Raw genomic sequence first — 15,000 nt, 5'->3', positions numbered from 1 at the left:
GTGCAGGGGGACCAGCTAGCTGGGGGGAGGGGGAGGGAGCGGGGGGGAGAGAGAGAAGGGGGGCGGCCAGGGCTACAGCGGGGCGCTGCCACGGGGCCCCTCCGTGCCGCCTGCCGTGAGGGCTCCTCTCTGGTCGGCGGGGAGGGAAGGATGCGGGCTGCCCTGCCGGGCTTGCTGCAGGGCGCTCTCGTCCTCTGCGGCGCCGCCCCCTATAGGGCGGCTGGAGCAGAACAACAACAACAAAAAAAGCGTCTGTGCCGCCCTAGGACGAGGCGGAATGCCGCCTCGTTCAATCTGCCGCCCCAAGCACCAGCTTGCTCGGCTGGTGCCTGGAGCCGGCCCTGACTAAATCCCACCCCCAGCTTTCCCCCGCTCCTTTTCCCCCGTATAACTGGAAAGATGTTAACGGCCACGTCATCTTGAAATCTGTTAGCCACTTACGCTAAACAAATCTGTTCCACCTTCTATTTAGTTGTGACACTCGGAGTACATTTCCCAGACCTCAAGAAGAGTTCTGAAAAAGCTTGAAAGCTTGTCCCTCTCAACAGCAGAAATTGGTCCAATAAAAGATATTACCTCACCCACATTTTCTCTCTAGAATGGTGTAGGTTTACTTGGTCCTGCCTCAGTGCAGGGGGCTGGACTTGATGACCTCTCGAGGTCCCTTCCAGCCTGACATTACTATGATTCTAGTATAGTGTGCAGCTCTGTTTATGCCAAACAGAATTTGTTAAAGTCATCTATATGAAAAAGTACATGGTAAACTGCACTTCTGCCACAGCTGGAACATAACAGATTAATTTACAAGCCCAACAAAAAATGTGTTTGGTTTGAGATCTGCGGTGCTTGTTTTGAAACAGTATGGAATGAATTTTGATGCACGTGAAACAGAGCAGTAAGTGGAGCCAGACAGAGGGCAGGTTGGCCTGCTTTCAAATGCCCAACATATCTGTGCCATGCTACCTCAAGCTTGACCTACCACATCCCTGCTATTCCCTTTCTGGGCCTTTCTTGAACAGAGAATAACAGCCATGTCAAATCATACAACAGCTCTACAATGGGAGCAGCTTTCCACTAATAAGCAGGAAAAGGCTGCCAAAGTTAACTTGATGTGTAACATAAGCAGGATTTGACTCCAGAAGTCAAACGTTACTGCATGAGTTGTCAGCTCTAATTTTACAGAGAGCGGAGGGCAACCATTTTCAGGTCAGCCTCTGAGGAAAAAGGGAAATTATCCTCAGATAATAATTATGAGATGTCAGAATCACAGTGGTATTATCTATGAAACCAAAAGGCCTAGGTCCAGGGAAGGGAATAAGGAAATGGAAATTCTAAAGAAAGGGCACACAAAATGTTGTGGTTAGTGAATCAGAGTCATCTACTGCTGTGCAGGGAAAATCTCTTTGTGGATTTCCTCTGAGTGTTCCCCAGCCCAGTGAGCCATGGTTCCATCACCAGAGACCAGCGGATGCTGGGGGATGCAGAAGAGACAAGGATCATCTGCACAGAGGCCCACTACTTACTCTGGGATTCTGGGCTCCCTGACAATGGAGCTCCAATGCAGCTGTGTTATCAGGACTTCCCCGGGCCCATTAATACTTCTCCAGTCATGAGGGAGAGGGAAATGATTACACAGCTCTAGTTGTCATCTACCACCTCACACTGGAACCCATATGGGGTATCATCAAACAAATACAACCTATATTTGATGGGGACCACATCCTGAAAGAAATCTGTCATTCTGGGTAGTGGCCTTCACTTGCGCAGAGTCTCAAGTATTTTTGAAGAGAGAGCTAGATATTATATTGAAATAGGCATTCTTTAGGGGTACAGTCTCAAACCAATCTTGTGAACGCAGAGAAAGAATTATACTGTAGAGGCTACCGTCATCACCACACAGAAACGGAACTTTTTGATGTACGTGTTCCATTTTCATAGCTCTCATGTATTCGGGAATGAGGAAATAATACTACAACCCTGCTCCCAATTACAGCTGAAGTAACTCTTCTGTTCCCGTTTGGGGAAGGGCACTGACTTCAGTCTTTGTATTTTCTTGTAAGAGGGATCCCAGAAAGGGATGTGGAATTGGGGTGGGGAGATGACATGAAGTAAATTCTCTGAAAAGTGAATGGATGGAGTGAACTTCTGGAGTGGAACTGGCTGGAGTGAACTCCTCTCCATTTGTCTAAGGAAACTGATCACCAAAAGGTAGAGACGTAGGAAAACGATTTGCTGCCCGTATTTTGAGTCGGGGATTTTCAGTGTGGTATTAAACTTGCTGCTATGAAGAAGAAAAGCAGCTTGAACCTGCAGGTGCTGACAAACGCTGTCTTTCCACCTGGGTCACTTCAAAATACTTAAATACTAACACTATTTTCCTACACAAGCAATTGCTGTAGTAGTCACAGGGGTTTTATGTGATTCCAAATGGTTCATGATTGGGAAGCTGCAAGGGCAGGTGGCTGAAACCACACTCTCTCTGTTGAGGTATGATCTGCCCTATGCAAACCTTTGGGAGAACCCCTGAGAGAAGGCATGTTCCTGAGACAGCCAAATGAAATAGTATTGGGACTGTGGATAGGTAGATGGGAGAGGAGATTGGTAAACAGAATAAAGGATTTGTGAGGAAGCTTGTTGATTGGGTCAAATGAAGCTGCTGTAACTGGTGATTCAAGACCAAAGTGCCTCGGCCTGTACTTGTGGTATGATTCTCCTTCTTTCTCTGGCCAAAGCTATGATTCTCCTTCTTTCTCTGGCCAAAGCATTTAGGTCTGAATTGCCAATTACAGCAGCTTTATTTAACCTAATCAACAAGTTTCCTTTAACTAATGGGTAAAAAATTAATATTCCAGATGCCGATTAGGGCTCTTGATCTGTTTACAGCAGATTCGTTTCCTCTTTGATTTCCCAAGTCAGAAAGTTACTGGAGAACACTTCTGGGTGCTATGGCTCATGCAAGAAGCTCTTTTTAATTGCCTAATTGTGTCTTCTTGTTACATTCTCTATCTTTTTAGGAGACATAATGCCTTTGATCCACATATACAACTGCTATTTAAAGTCTATGTTCCTCTGCATTGATTTCCAGATGGAATCATTTGCCACTAATTTTGATCTGTGTGCTCCTCTAATCTGTTTGTTAGAGAACAATGTTATTTGTTCTTAAACTCAGGGGTGCTGGAACAATTTTTACAGCAGGGGTGCTGAGAGCCATTGAACCAAACTGCAAACCCTGTATATAATGGAAACCATTTCAAGCCAGCTCCTATGCTTAAACATGGTATATAATAATACAATACAATAGTTGGAAAGAAAAACAGTGCCATGGATAAAAGGAATAGTGATCTATCTGATCAGCCATTGAATTTCTCTGAAACAAAACCTTTTCAAATGAGAGTGTGACTGTCTTTTTCTGAACGATACAGTGCATTTCAGGAGAAAACCCAGGTACCAAGTTCAGCTGGAGCTATTACGAACAATGCAGTCCACACGCACCTTGTCTTCATACATCCTTTTAGCTTCCCGTAATTCAGAACGCAGCTGAGAAACAGTGGATTCCAGTTGGCTGACCTGACGCATGTACATTGAATTCTGGTTTCGTGTTTGTTCTCTAAGAAAAATTTTGAAAGAAAGGGAAAAAAAATTGTGAGTGCTGCCAAAGCATGATACATACACAGCTATGCTAAGGATGTGATCCCTAGACTTCACTGTATTAAGTGTAGTTGCAGTCTGAAATGTGAAAATATAAAAATGGCACCTTCTTACTTAACAGATCTGCTCCCTCTGTATTCAGTCATATTTGGTTAATTTAATGACAAAAATAAGGTGTTACTGCTTTTATTTCTGTTTACAATTCTGGGTCATGTATCATCAACACACATGTTAACTAAGTTTTAACTGGAGAGCTAGAGTCTGTCTTTAGTTGCACCAGAGGACTGCACAAGTGGAACTCTGGGCAGAATTCAGCTCACAGAATCTTTATCACGGGTGATTATGTGCAAGTCACACATGGCCCAATTTGACTTCCAAACCCCAGCTTGAGTTTGCAGGGTTGGCAGATAGAAAACTCATCTTTTAATGCGTAAACTGAGCACATCTGACCTACAAGTCATCAAGAGACCATCAACAGAGAACCACCATGCCATTTTCTAGTCACTCAATTATTAGCAATGCCAACACTGGCCATATATGTGGCTTTTCCAAAGGATCGTCTATAAGATTCATCATTATTTATTTCTGCCAGTAAACATCACAAGAATTCATCCATTTTTGTTTATGATACAGTTGACAAGAAATATATTGTCAGGAATTAATTTTGGACCAGAATCTTACCAACTCTTATGGAGATATACCTATCTCATAGAGCTGGAAGGTCATCAAGTCCAGCCCCCTGCCTTCACTAGCAGGACCAAGTACTTAGTTTTGCCCCAGATCCCTAAGTGGCCCCCTCAAAGTTTGAACTCACAACCCTGGGTTTAGCAGGCCAATGCTCAAACCACTGAGCTATCCCTCCCCCTTGATGGTTAAGGACTCCAGTCATTTCTGCACAGCCCTACTTCTGCTTAATTTATATAAAGCTGGTGCAGAATGCTCCCCGCAGCAATCTTTTCCTGCTCTGTGGGTGGGTATAGAGAGGGAGCAGGGCCGTGGTCCCACATTTTCCTAGTTCTGCTTCCCAAAGAGGGGAGGAAGAGAAGCAGTCCCTGTGATAGAGATTGCAGGGAATGCTATTGCGAGCATTCCCCATGCAGATGTGCAAGTGGGGAAGGTTCTTGTTCACTCCTTCACTTCACTACTGTGCAGTGTTGCAGGAGTTGCTCATAACTCAGGACTCACAGATTTGCTCAACGTCACAAAAAGAAATTTACGTCAGTCAGGAAAATAGCCCAGGACTGATTCTCCTCTCCCCTGAACCAGAGTAACTCCAATGACTCATTTGACTTACCTTGCTTCTGACTGAGAGTCAGTTCCCATGTCTCCTGATTCTCAGAGCTTTGCCTTAAGCACAAGACTATGTTCCCCTCTATTTTGTACCCTTTCTAGATTTCGCCTCCCATGATTTCTGCAGTGGTTGATTAACTCTGAAGCAAAGTTACTAAGAAATCTTATCATGCCAGCAGAGAGTGTATGCTAGCAGAGGGAGACCTCTCTAGAATCAAGGTTATTGTAATGTGTTCTACAGTACAACTGAGAAACATACTGAATGATCTCCATCTGGCTTTGAATACTGTTTGCATGGCTGCGTGCGCTGTTGGTTTTATCAGTCAGTGCTGCCACCTCCTGTTCATGTTCATTTATTAGTTGCTCAATCCTATTTAAAAAAAAAAAATACTGGTTACAATTGTAGACAAGGTATTTCCCACTGCATAAACTGTACGGAAAAGAATATTTCCCCAGTAGTCACAAGATTTAAAGATTTGGGGGATTTGTCATGAATGTAATCAATTGTATAAAATTAATTCACAGTTTATTCTGATGACATAACTAGATAATTCAATTAGAAAGTTGGAGAAGTTGCAATTTATTGAACCAAGGAAGGCCAAAGTTTTGAACAAAAAAACCAAAAACAAGAAAGAGATGAGGGGAAAAACCAGGAAAATGAAAGATGACAATTAAAAGTCATGTCATCCACACATTGTTATTTACATTAAAGCACTACCGTGTACTAGACAAGGTGTACTACAATCTGCACTAGCTACATAAAGAGCAAGCTCAGTTGCTTATTTTAATCAGAGAGAGGGGCAGAGCCTTGATTTGAAAAAAGCAAAAAGCACTGTAAGGATTTTTTGCAGTGTTACTTAAAATACCTCTGGTCATTTCTATTTTCCATCGTACTTTAGAAAGTTATTGATTTTATCCTAACCAGCGTTAACAATAGTGCTGCTCTCCACACAAGAATGATTTAAACGGTTTTAGTTCTAGTCACTAACAAACATGCCTATATTAGGAAAATATTAACATGACACGGTAAAGAACACAAAAGTCAGAAAATCCTCCTACTACAACCCAATGGAAATGGTTTTGCTCAGACACTTCCAAAATATTGACCTTTCAGCAGAGATCATGTCTAGAAATTCTTAAATGTGTCAGGAAGTTCTGAGTATTTAAAAACACAAAACTAGAATAGAAACAGATAAACCCTCAATAATAGTGACTGCTATTGCACCTTTCACTTATTACAGTATCAGCATCTGGTACAAAAAATAATTCAGCCTGGAAAAGTGAGGAAGTGTTGGTGCCTGAACTATACTAGTGATTAAATAGGGAAAAGGTACCTATCTTGATGTTGTTGAAGCAGAAGTTCTGTTTTGGCCTGTGATTCTTTTTTCAGTGATTCAAGTTGTTCCTCCAACTGTTGTAAGTAAATTACAGTGTTGTTTATTGTGAGTAATCACTCTTACCCACTAGTAAATGAAAACACAGCTGTAAAATTTTGGCTTTCAAGCATGTTCAGAAGATAACCAAAAGAGACTCAGCTCAGAAGCCAGGGTACGGCTGAAATCACAAGCCCTTGCTTCTTTATAGGAAGGCGAATTGATATATTGAGCTAAAATAGCTTCCCCAGGGCTCCCAAGAGTGGGGATTGGACAGGGCCAGAGGATCCACCACTACCTGGATTCTCTGGAGCTCTCTTGTGCAGGAGGTGGGAGTGGTATGCACGGGGATCATGCAGCACCCCGAAGCAGTCTTTGTGAATTGGCTCCACAGCTGCTCTGAGGCAGGGGAAGGATTCAGCTACTTGAGTCAGGCGCTGCTTTGTGGATTTGGCTCTCAGAGTGTTTTTACATAACAAATAGTCATCTGGAAGCTTACACCACTAACTGGCAGGAAAAGTAGTGTTCTCCCCACTCACCGGGAAAATCCTCCCTTTGAGATACGACACCTCTGAGTCTAAATCTCGCAGGACTTTACTAAAAGCTGTGCCCAGGTTGCGGATATGGAGACCGCTGATGTTCTCGTGCTCATACACCCTCTTGCCTGTGCTGTCTTCATAGTCCACTAGGACGCCCCGCAGTTCGTGGAGCACTTCCTCATGGCCATGTACCATCTTTTTCAGATGCTCAGTTTGGCTGTTGGCCTCCCTCAGCATCTCCTCCTGAAGGTGGTTGGCTGTTTCCAGTTCATGAACTGTAGCCTGTAGCTGTATTTTGATGTCCTCCTGGCTCTGGGATTCTCTTCGTCTATATTTCAGAAAGGAAGACATCCAAGAAATATTGAAAGTGATAATGGTGTACAATGTTTGTTTTTATCCTGTCTGATATGGGGGGAGGGAGGTTTATAATCACTATTTCTGCAAATTATGGAATCTGGTATGTTTTCTGAAACTACGGGCCAGACTTTGCACTCTGCCATGACTACTGCTGCCCAAGGCTCCTTCCAGGAGAACCCTCCTTGCACTTGGGGACCAGTTCAATCACCTGCTGCAGTCCTTCTCTTCCTCCCAAGCCCACATGGGAGCTGTGTATCATTTACCAGATACACTACAATGGGCTAGTCTCTGATGTAAGCATGCACACCTGATATCCACGAGAGCATCTCTCTCCATTTGCACCTCCTGAAATTTGGTCTGCAAATCAACGATTGTCTGTCTTAAATTGAACTTCTGTTGTTCGTGCAGTTCAGTGTTCTGGACAAACAAAACAAGCAAATGATTGGATATTTGACCAAAAATAAATGTAGCTAAGGGTAATATGATAATTTATAATAAGATACATTGTGTTAGTGTGTTGCTCTATGCTGTGGTGCAGATATACTGGGGGCATTACTGGAGGGGGCATAGCAAGAGTGCTGCTGTTCTGAGGCACCCTGAGAGCTATGGCAGCTGAGAACAGGTAAGAGGCTGCTCTAAATGTGCTGGTGACCAAACTCTCCCCTGGCCAGTCCAGGAATCCAGTATGTAACAAAGCCATGGCAGCCACCCCAATGAATCTGGCCCAAAGTCTTCAACTCACATCATTTAGCCTCTTCTGCAGATCTCTGACTTGCTGTGAGTACCCTTCCAAGATGCTCTCAATGTGCTCTTTTCCAGGATAACTAGTGCTTCTCTTCTGGGTATCAATGTCCACTTCATATTTAGAATACAAGACAGTTTTGGGTGGACTACTGCCAGCACTAGCAGAGGTAGAGGTTTCCATCACTGTGCTGCGAATGGAAGATGCTAATACATTCTGATTGCTGAAAAGTGGGCTAGCAGCACCTGAAATTAGAGAATATTATATATTGAAAATGGAATCCTTATATGAAAATAAAATAATTCTTTACACCTGTGAAAAGCAAGAGCCAAATGAGTGTTCTGCCCATTCTCTTCAAGTCAGTGGAGAATCAAGCCCATATACTTTAGAAGTCAGCTTTTTCTAAGGATTGTATAGGCCCCATCCATTCTTGCAATGCAGCTTGTCATGGACACCAGTGCAAACTGAGTGCAGAGTGGGTGTGAGACACTGCAAGATCAGATTGGTAACATTTTAAACCCACTACACTCTCACTTTGCACTGCTGAAAATGCTGCCACAATGTGCAGGGCAATGGTAAGTCAGGCCCTTTGGCCTCAGTCCTTAGACTACAGGATGATCACCCCCAGGTAGGGGGATCCACTGATGGTGTACAGCTCAGGGTAGCTCCTATGCCACCCACCCTTAGACCTGGTGAAAGTGGCATGGCCAGGGCATCCTTGCACCCCAGTGATCCCTGGCTGGCTTAACTGCACGTTGGGACCACTGGCAATCTGGGAGCCGCCCTGATTTACATTGTGGGGATCCAGTATATAGCAATCGAGGGACCAGGAGAGTGCAAAAGCAGATTAAAGCCACCTTTGCACACATGTCCAACCCCCATCCACTATCATAACACATCTGCACCACTTTGTTAATTCACTAAAACCAGATTAGGAAAGGAATAGATAATAAAAGAGAAAATATCATAATGCCACTATATAAATCCCTGGTATGCCCACATTTTAAATATCACATAAGGTTCTGGTCACCCCATCTCCAAAAAGATATATTAGAATTGGAAAAAGTACAGAGAAGGGCAACAAAAATTATTAGTGGTATGGAACAGCTTCCATATGAGGAGAGAGGAAAAAGACTGGGACTGTTCACTTAGAAAAGAGACAACTAAGGGGGGGATAGGACAGAGGTCTATAAAAATCATGAATGGTGTGGAGAAAGTGAATAAGGAAGTGTTATTTATCCCTTCGTATAACACAAGAACCAGAGGTCACCCAATGAAATTAATAGGCAGTAGGCTTAAAACAAATATAAGGAAGTACTTCTTCTTCATATAATGCACAGTCAACCTATAGAACTCATTGCCAAGGGATGTTGTGAAGACCAAAACTATAACTGGGTTCAAAAAAGAATTAGATAAGTTCACAGAGGATAGGTCCACCAATGGCTATTAGCCAAGATGGGCAGGAATGTAACCCTATTCTCTGGATGTCCATAAACTGCTGACTGCCAGAAGCTACAACTGGATGACAGAGGATGGACCAATCGATAATTGTCCTGTTCTGTTCTTTCCCTCTTAAACATCTGGCACTGGTCACTGTTGGAAGACAGGATACTGGGCTAAATGGACCATTGGTCTGACCCAATATGGCCATTCTTATGTAGATATTTTTGTACATTGTTCAGAATTCAAGACACCAGTTTTAAAACAGCAGTTTTGAAATACCAGTTTTGCTAAAAGATGCTTCAACCGTAAGTGTAAAATTTCAACCCTTATACACCCTTTTTAACAATAACTCGAGTGGGACAGTTTGCACAACGGAGATAGCCTGATGTTAAATGAATTTTCAATATTGTTAAACTGTATTTAGTACTTACGCCCACTGGGAATGTTGCCACTTGATAAAGTCTCTTCATGACTCAGAGAATGTGTGATTGATTCCATTGTAAATTTGGTTGCTTCTTCTTGGAGTTTCAGAGTCTCTTTTGTTTGTCTTTCCAGTGCTTCCCTGCAAAATTATATGTGTGAGTATTTGTTGCGAGTACAATGTATGAATAGAGGAAGGTATCCAACTTAATTGTGTCACCACAAATAGTATCTGAAATGAATAACTAAAAATAATGTCATTTTATAGGCTCCATTTAGTGACATTATACACACCCAGGGTCTGCGTTCACATTTAGCAAGAAAGTGCCAGATCGTTAACTCTTATAAATTTGTATAGCTCCACTGAAATCAATTGAACTCTGCTGATATACACCAGCCAAGATTTGTCTGAAGGGGCTGAACACAAAATACAACAAAACAAAACACTCCATCAAACAAATAAAAACAACCTGTTTGGATCATATCAAAACAAGATTCCTCCCCCCCACACACACTTACTTTTTCTCCTGATTGGCTGGCGAAATACCATCTACTGACACAGAACCACAGACATTCTGCTTTACCGTGTAAAGTTTGCATGGCTAATTGATTGACAAAAGCATTAACAACTCAATCAATCAAATGGTTAAGGAGAAATTTCATACTGAATTCTGACAAGTGCTATGGGACTGTATTTTTCAGATGTTACGTGGAGACACTTGAGGGTTGTAAAGAGAAGAAACCCTCTACAATAACAGAAAACATTTGTAAATTAAACACACTGATCTCCAGCATAGAAACAAGGACTCTCCTGGCTCACAGCATGACATCGCCCATAGAATGCAGAGTTTCAAAATCTTATTCGTTTGAAGTCACTTAGGCAGCACAACATTTCTTAAAAACATGTATCTAGCCTTTTGAAGACGGAAGGATGAGGAAGTTAAGGAGAAAATGGGAAGGGCACAGGAAGGGAGATATTTCTAAATGTGGATCTATATCCTATTTTTGAAGTCTAGACAGCTCATGAAAATGGACAAAACGCTAGATTTTTAAGAGATGTTAAAGACATCAGGAGGGAAAACCTGCAATCAAGCTTACCTTCTCATGGGTGCAAATGCAGTTAAGTGTGCTGGGTGTGACCGAAGCCCCATGCAGTAATGGCCAGATTGTTACTGGCACAGTGGGTGTGCAGGGGATGGAAGTAAGGAGCCCCCCTCCTGTCAGTTTCAAACAAGGTTCTGTCTCAGTCAAGTCTCTGAGCTCAAGAGACCCTACGGACTACTCCCTCCATGAGGCCTCAAGGGCACATGTTGCCTCAGTGGGAGAGGTTGGGTTAAGAAGGAGGCAAGCGTGTGCACTCTGCATTGCCCCCACTCTGGATGGGTGCTGCACAGGAAGTTTATAACTTGATCTGAGTTTATTGAATCTCTATTGTAATTAGAGGGTGCTTCATTCACCATCCGGATATTACTACACAACACCTCAGCTTCACCTCACACCTCAATAGTCTGATATATGAAGTGCTCGGATGGAGCCCTCCTACTGAAATAAAACAAAAACCAAGTTTTCAGAGGAGTTTATAAACTCGGGGTCAGATTCACTGATACACTCCATGTGCTTTGCATCACCAAATGGGTGCAAAGCAGCCAGAACCTACTAGTAAATCCAGCCCGAAGAGAGTTAAAACTGCCCCATGAATCTCAGTTGTTAATGCGGAAGCCCAATGACGATACTTTTCAGGCAAGATTTTCAATTATTTGATGCGTGTCTGTGTGCCTAAAATATGCATCTAATTGGCATAATTGTGTGTGTAAATTTGTTAACTGCAAACACCTCAGGGCAAATAAACAAAAGGCGGAAAGATTCCTAAAAGGGCCTCGCAGCATTTTTACCCCATGGAGTGATGCGGAATGTAACAGTATGAAAATGTAAGTAAAAGAGAATCAGGCCATAAAAGTTTAATTATTACCTCAGGGACATATTCTACCCTTCATCTTTGTGCAAAAGTCCCATTGTCATCAGTAAGAATGCCACTGTGGATTGAGGAACTACCTGGCCCTAACTATTACCCTGGCATCAACAATGCAATTCATCCCTTTCCACAGAATGTCTTTGACATTGGTGCACTTTGTAACACATTTCTTCCTTATCTCTGTTGTCACATTATTGTTAAGAAGACTATCTTTTACTATTCTAGTCATGTCAAAGTTCAATAATCAAGGTGTACACTATAAGGGTAAGCAGCAGAGTATTTTAAAAATAACTTCACTAATAAACAAACAAAAAAGACACACACTACCTTAATTCCTGGATATTCTTGCTCATTGTAACAGTGTCTGCAAAGAATAATAGCAATCTTTATTTTTTTTCACATTTCAAAAATCACCTTTCTCTCTTAAATGAATTTTGAAGTAATGCAATGTAATATTGTAGAAATAAGTTCACAAATGTTAAACAATTAGTTGTTTATATTTGCTTTGGAAAATTTTTCTGTTTCCTGAGTAATATTGTGAGGTGGACTTTGTCGCATAAACACAACTATATGTTTTATAACAGGGGCCAGCTGTGATAGGGTGACTGGCCCCTTTAAGAGGTAATTGGTTCTGCCCCACTTGTGGCTCATTAAACCCTCCTCCCCATGTTGGGGAAATGAGTGTAACACCCCATGAGAGTAGTTCATGTGGTTAAAATCAGTCCAGGCCTGGTGTTAAAAGTGAAGCCTCCAGAGAGCAAAGAAAAAGAGAGCAAGTAGGCAGCTTGTAAAAGGCCTGCTGGATTAGGGAGATTTGGTCCTAGAGAAACCACCTGGGGAGTATTGCTGCCTGCTGAGCTCTCCCAACCCAGGGAGAAATGCAATAAGGTAAAATTAAACAAATTAATTAACAATTTAAAATAACAAACTCAGCCCAACAAGCAGGACTGTGGGTCTCTAGTGCTAAGGAGTGAGAAGCCTGATAGGAAATCCTCCCAGTCCCCTGAATTTAGAGAAGCTCTTCTGTGGGGAAGCTGATTAAACTCAATACATTATTTTCCCAGGAGAAGATGAATATTATTTAAAAGCTCTGGATGGAAGTCATTTACCTGAATCCCTAAGGAGCTGAAGGCAGGGTGTCTCAGAACTACACTGTGCCACTAGCAGCCATGATCTGGAATGGCATCCTCTTATATGGCCCTGGCATCTCCTATGAAATACCTCTTCCAGTCAAAAAAAGAGGTATGCAAAATTTACCATTCTCACAACTGATTTCAGGCATCAAACTTTATGCTCCAAATTAACCTTAAAGGCTAGAATTTCAACTCTCTGCCTAGACTGCAGCTTCAAAACTGGTAACAGATTTTGAGCACACAAAAGTCCTGTGGCCATTTGCACATACAAACTATATGCACAGAGAGGCACTAGGCACACATTGACCTATTTTGTGCCTCAAGTGCCTACTGGATGGCTCAAATTGAGGGGTTTATGCACAGATTCTTTTGGCATAAATTAGACAGACAGTTTTGAAAACTTGTCCCTAATAAATCTGAGCTTTATTCAGCTTTGCAAAATTCTTCTCATCCACTCACCTGTGGCAAGTAATTCTTTTTGAGAGGTGCGTAAAGTGTTTTCACTATGGAGGGCAAGTAGTTTTTGTATCTGCTCTGGTAAATTTTCAAGACAGTTTTGCAAGGCTGGATTAATTTCAGAAAGACAGAGGTCCAGATCAGCTCTTGCATAATCCACCTGCAGCAGAGCTGCATTTAGATCAGAGTTTGTTCCAAGGAATATAAGAGAATGAAGAATTTGTAATTATATAATCCTTTCAGCCAAATTATCCAAGTGCTTTCCTATACAAGTGGGTAAGTATTATTGTCCCAATTTCACTGATACAGAAAACTTAAATTACTTGCCCAAGGTGCAATAGAAGAGTCAGAAATAGAATCAAGGAGTCCTGGCTCCCAGACCCCACACTAACCACTACAGAAGGCTGACACTTTCAAAATTATGATGTGTTGCAGTAGTAGTGCCTAGTCATAGACCTGGCCCACTGTGCTAGGTGCTGTACAAGAGGGCCAAAAAGTTTTCAGCCTTGGGGTCCTCAATACAAAATTACATGTCACCTGATTTTTAGAGGTGATGAGCACTTGCAGCTCCCTTTGAGTTTTCTTCCCTGCAAACTGGGCAGAAGGAGTCCACAGTGCTGACTTGCAACTTCACCCCTTAGTTGCTGAACTTGCAGGAGTGAATAGCTCCTCCTTTGGGTTTTTCAAATATGGGAGTGCAGAGCCAGGCATGTGCTCCCAGAAGGCACATTGGTGCAGAAGACTGCCCATCTACAGGAAGTTGAACTTCTGGGGTAAGTTTATTGTCCAGTGAGATTAAGATTCTGGCAGCTGGAGCCTGCTGGCTCTTCGTGAAGTAAAAAGGATTCTAGACCTGCTTACACTAGGCCCTCAAAAAGCCTGAGTTCAGGCTTCTATAAAATGAGCGTACACTGATTTGCATACATGGACGTGGTCATAGCCTGTTGGAAAATAAAGTGTCTCTTAATTTTCACCTTAGCAGGAGCTCATTTTTTTCCCCTTGAGGCAACTTTAGAGGCAGCCCCTCTCTTTCCCTGGGGAGCTGAGTCTCCTTTTATGTTCCCTGTCTCTCTGTGTGTCTCTCCACATTGTCCCTCCCGTTAGGTCTCTGGGCCCAATTCACCACTCTTGTTACTTCAGTTATATGCCACTGTACCACCACTGATTTCAGTGGTGTTACTCAGGCGCCACAGTGGCTCAGTGTTAATCAGGCTGTTGGGTCCCCTTCAAGCAGAGTTGCCAAGTTTGGGACTGCTCCGCTGAATGTTGTTTCTCACAGGTGAGAGAAAGTCACAGATGCCTGCCTCCACCCTGGGGCCGTGGGCTGTCAGAGCAGCCATGGGCAGGAGGCAGGACCTATCCCTATGCTCTCTAGAAACAGAGCTGCGGGTGCTGGGCGGGTGGGTGCCAGGCTGGCTCAGTGCCTGGTGCTCGGCAGGGGGGCAGGTGGGTGCCTGGTGGAGACAGGAGCTGGGTGGATGTTGGGTGGGTGCCAGGCTGGCTCGATGCCTGGTGCTGGGTGGGTGCCTGGTGGGTGTGAGGCCTGGTGGGGGCAGGGGCTGGGTGTGTGTCGGGTGGGTGCCAGGCTGGCTTGGTGCCTGGCACTGGGCGGGGGGCCGGGTGGGTG

At 43.2% G+C, this 15,000-nt stretch overlaps 1 protein-coding gene across 1 annotated transcript in view; it reads right to left on the bottom strand.

Moving 5' to 3' along the window:
• CCDC158 (coiled-coil domain containing 158) overlaps positions 1-12,137 on the bottom strand; it is a 47,017-nt gene extending 34,880 nt beyond the window's left edge. Inside the window, exons 1-8 of the mRNA XM_026653275.1 lie at positions 12,112-12,137; positions 9,824-9,954; positions 7,950-8,194; positions 7,515-7,624; positions 6,851-7,178; positions 6,273-6,349; positions 5,198-5,308; positions 3,493-3,607 (exon numbers count right to left, since the gene is read on the bottom strand). Coding sequence (XP_026509060.1) covers positions 3,493-3,607; positions 5,198-5,308; positions 6,273-6,349; positions 6,851-7,178; positions 7,515-7,624; positions 7,950-8,194; positions 9,824-9,954; positions 12,112-12,137 — 1,143 coding nt within the window. The remainder of the gene's footprint in view (positions 1-3,492; positions 3,608-5,197; positions 5,309-6,272; positions 6,350-6,850; positions 7,179-7,514; positions 7,625-7,949; positions 8,195-9,823; positions 9,955-12,111) is intronic.
• Positions 12,138-15,000: the final 2,863 nt, after the last annotated feature.

This window comes from Terrapene carolina, unplaced genomic scaffold (genome assembly GCF_002925995.2).
Source record: "Terrapene carolina triunguis isolate 2854851 unplaced genomic scaffold, T_m_triunguis-2.0 Scaffold136, whole genome shotgun sequence".
Lineage (NCBI taxonomy): Eukaryota > Metazoa > Chordata > Testudines > Emydidae > Terrapene > Terrapene triunguis.
The sequence above is the reverse complement of the archived record's forward strand: the minus strand, read 5'-3'. Positions and strand labels throughout refer to the sequence as shown.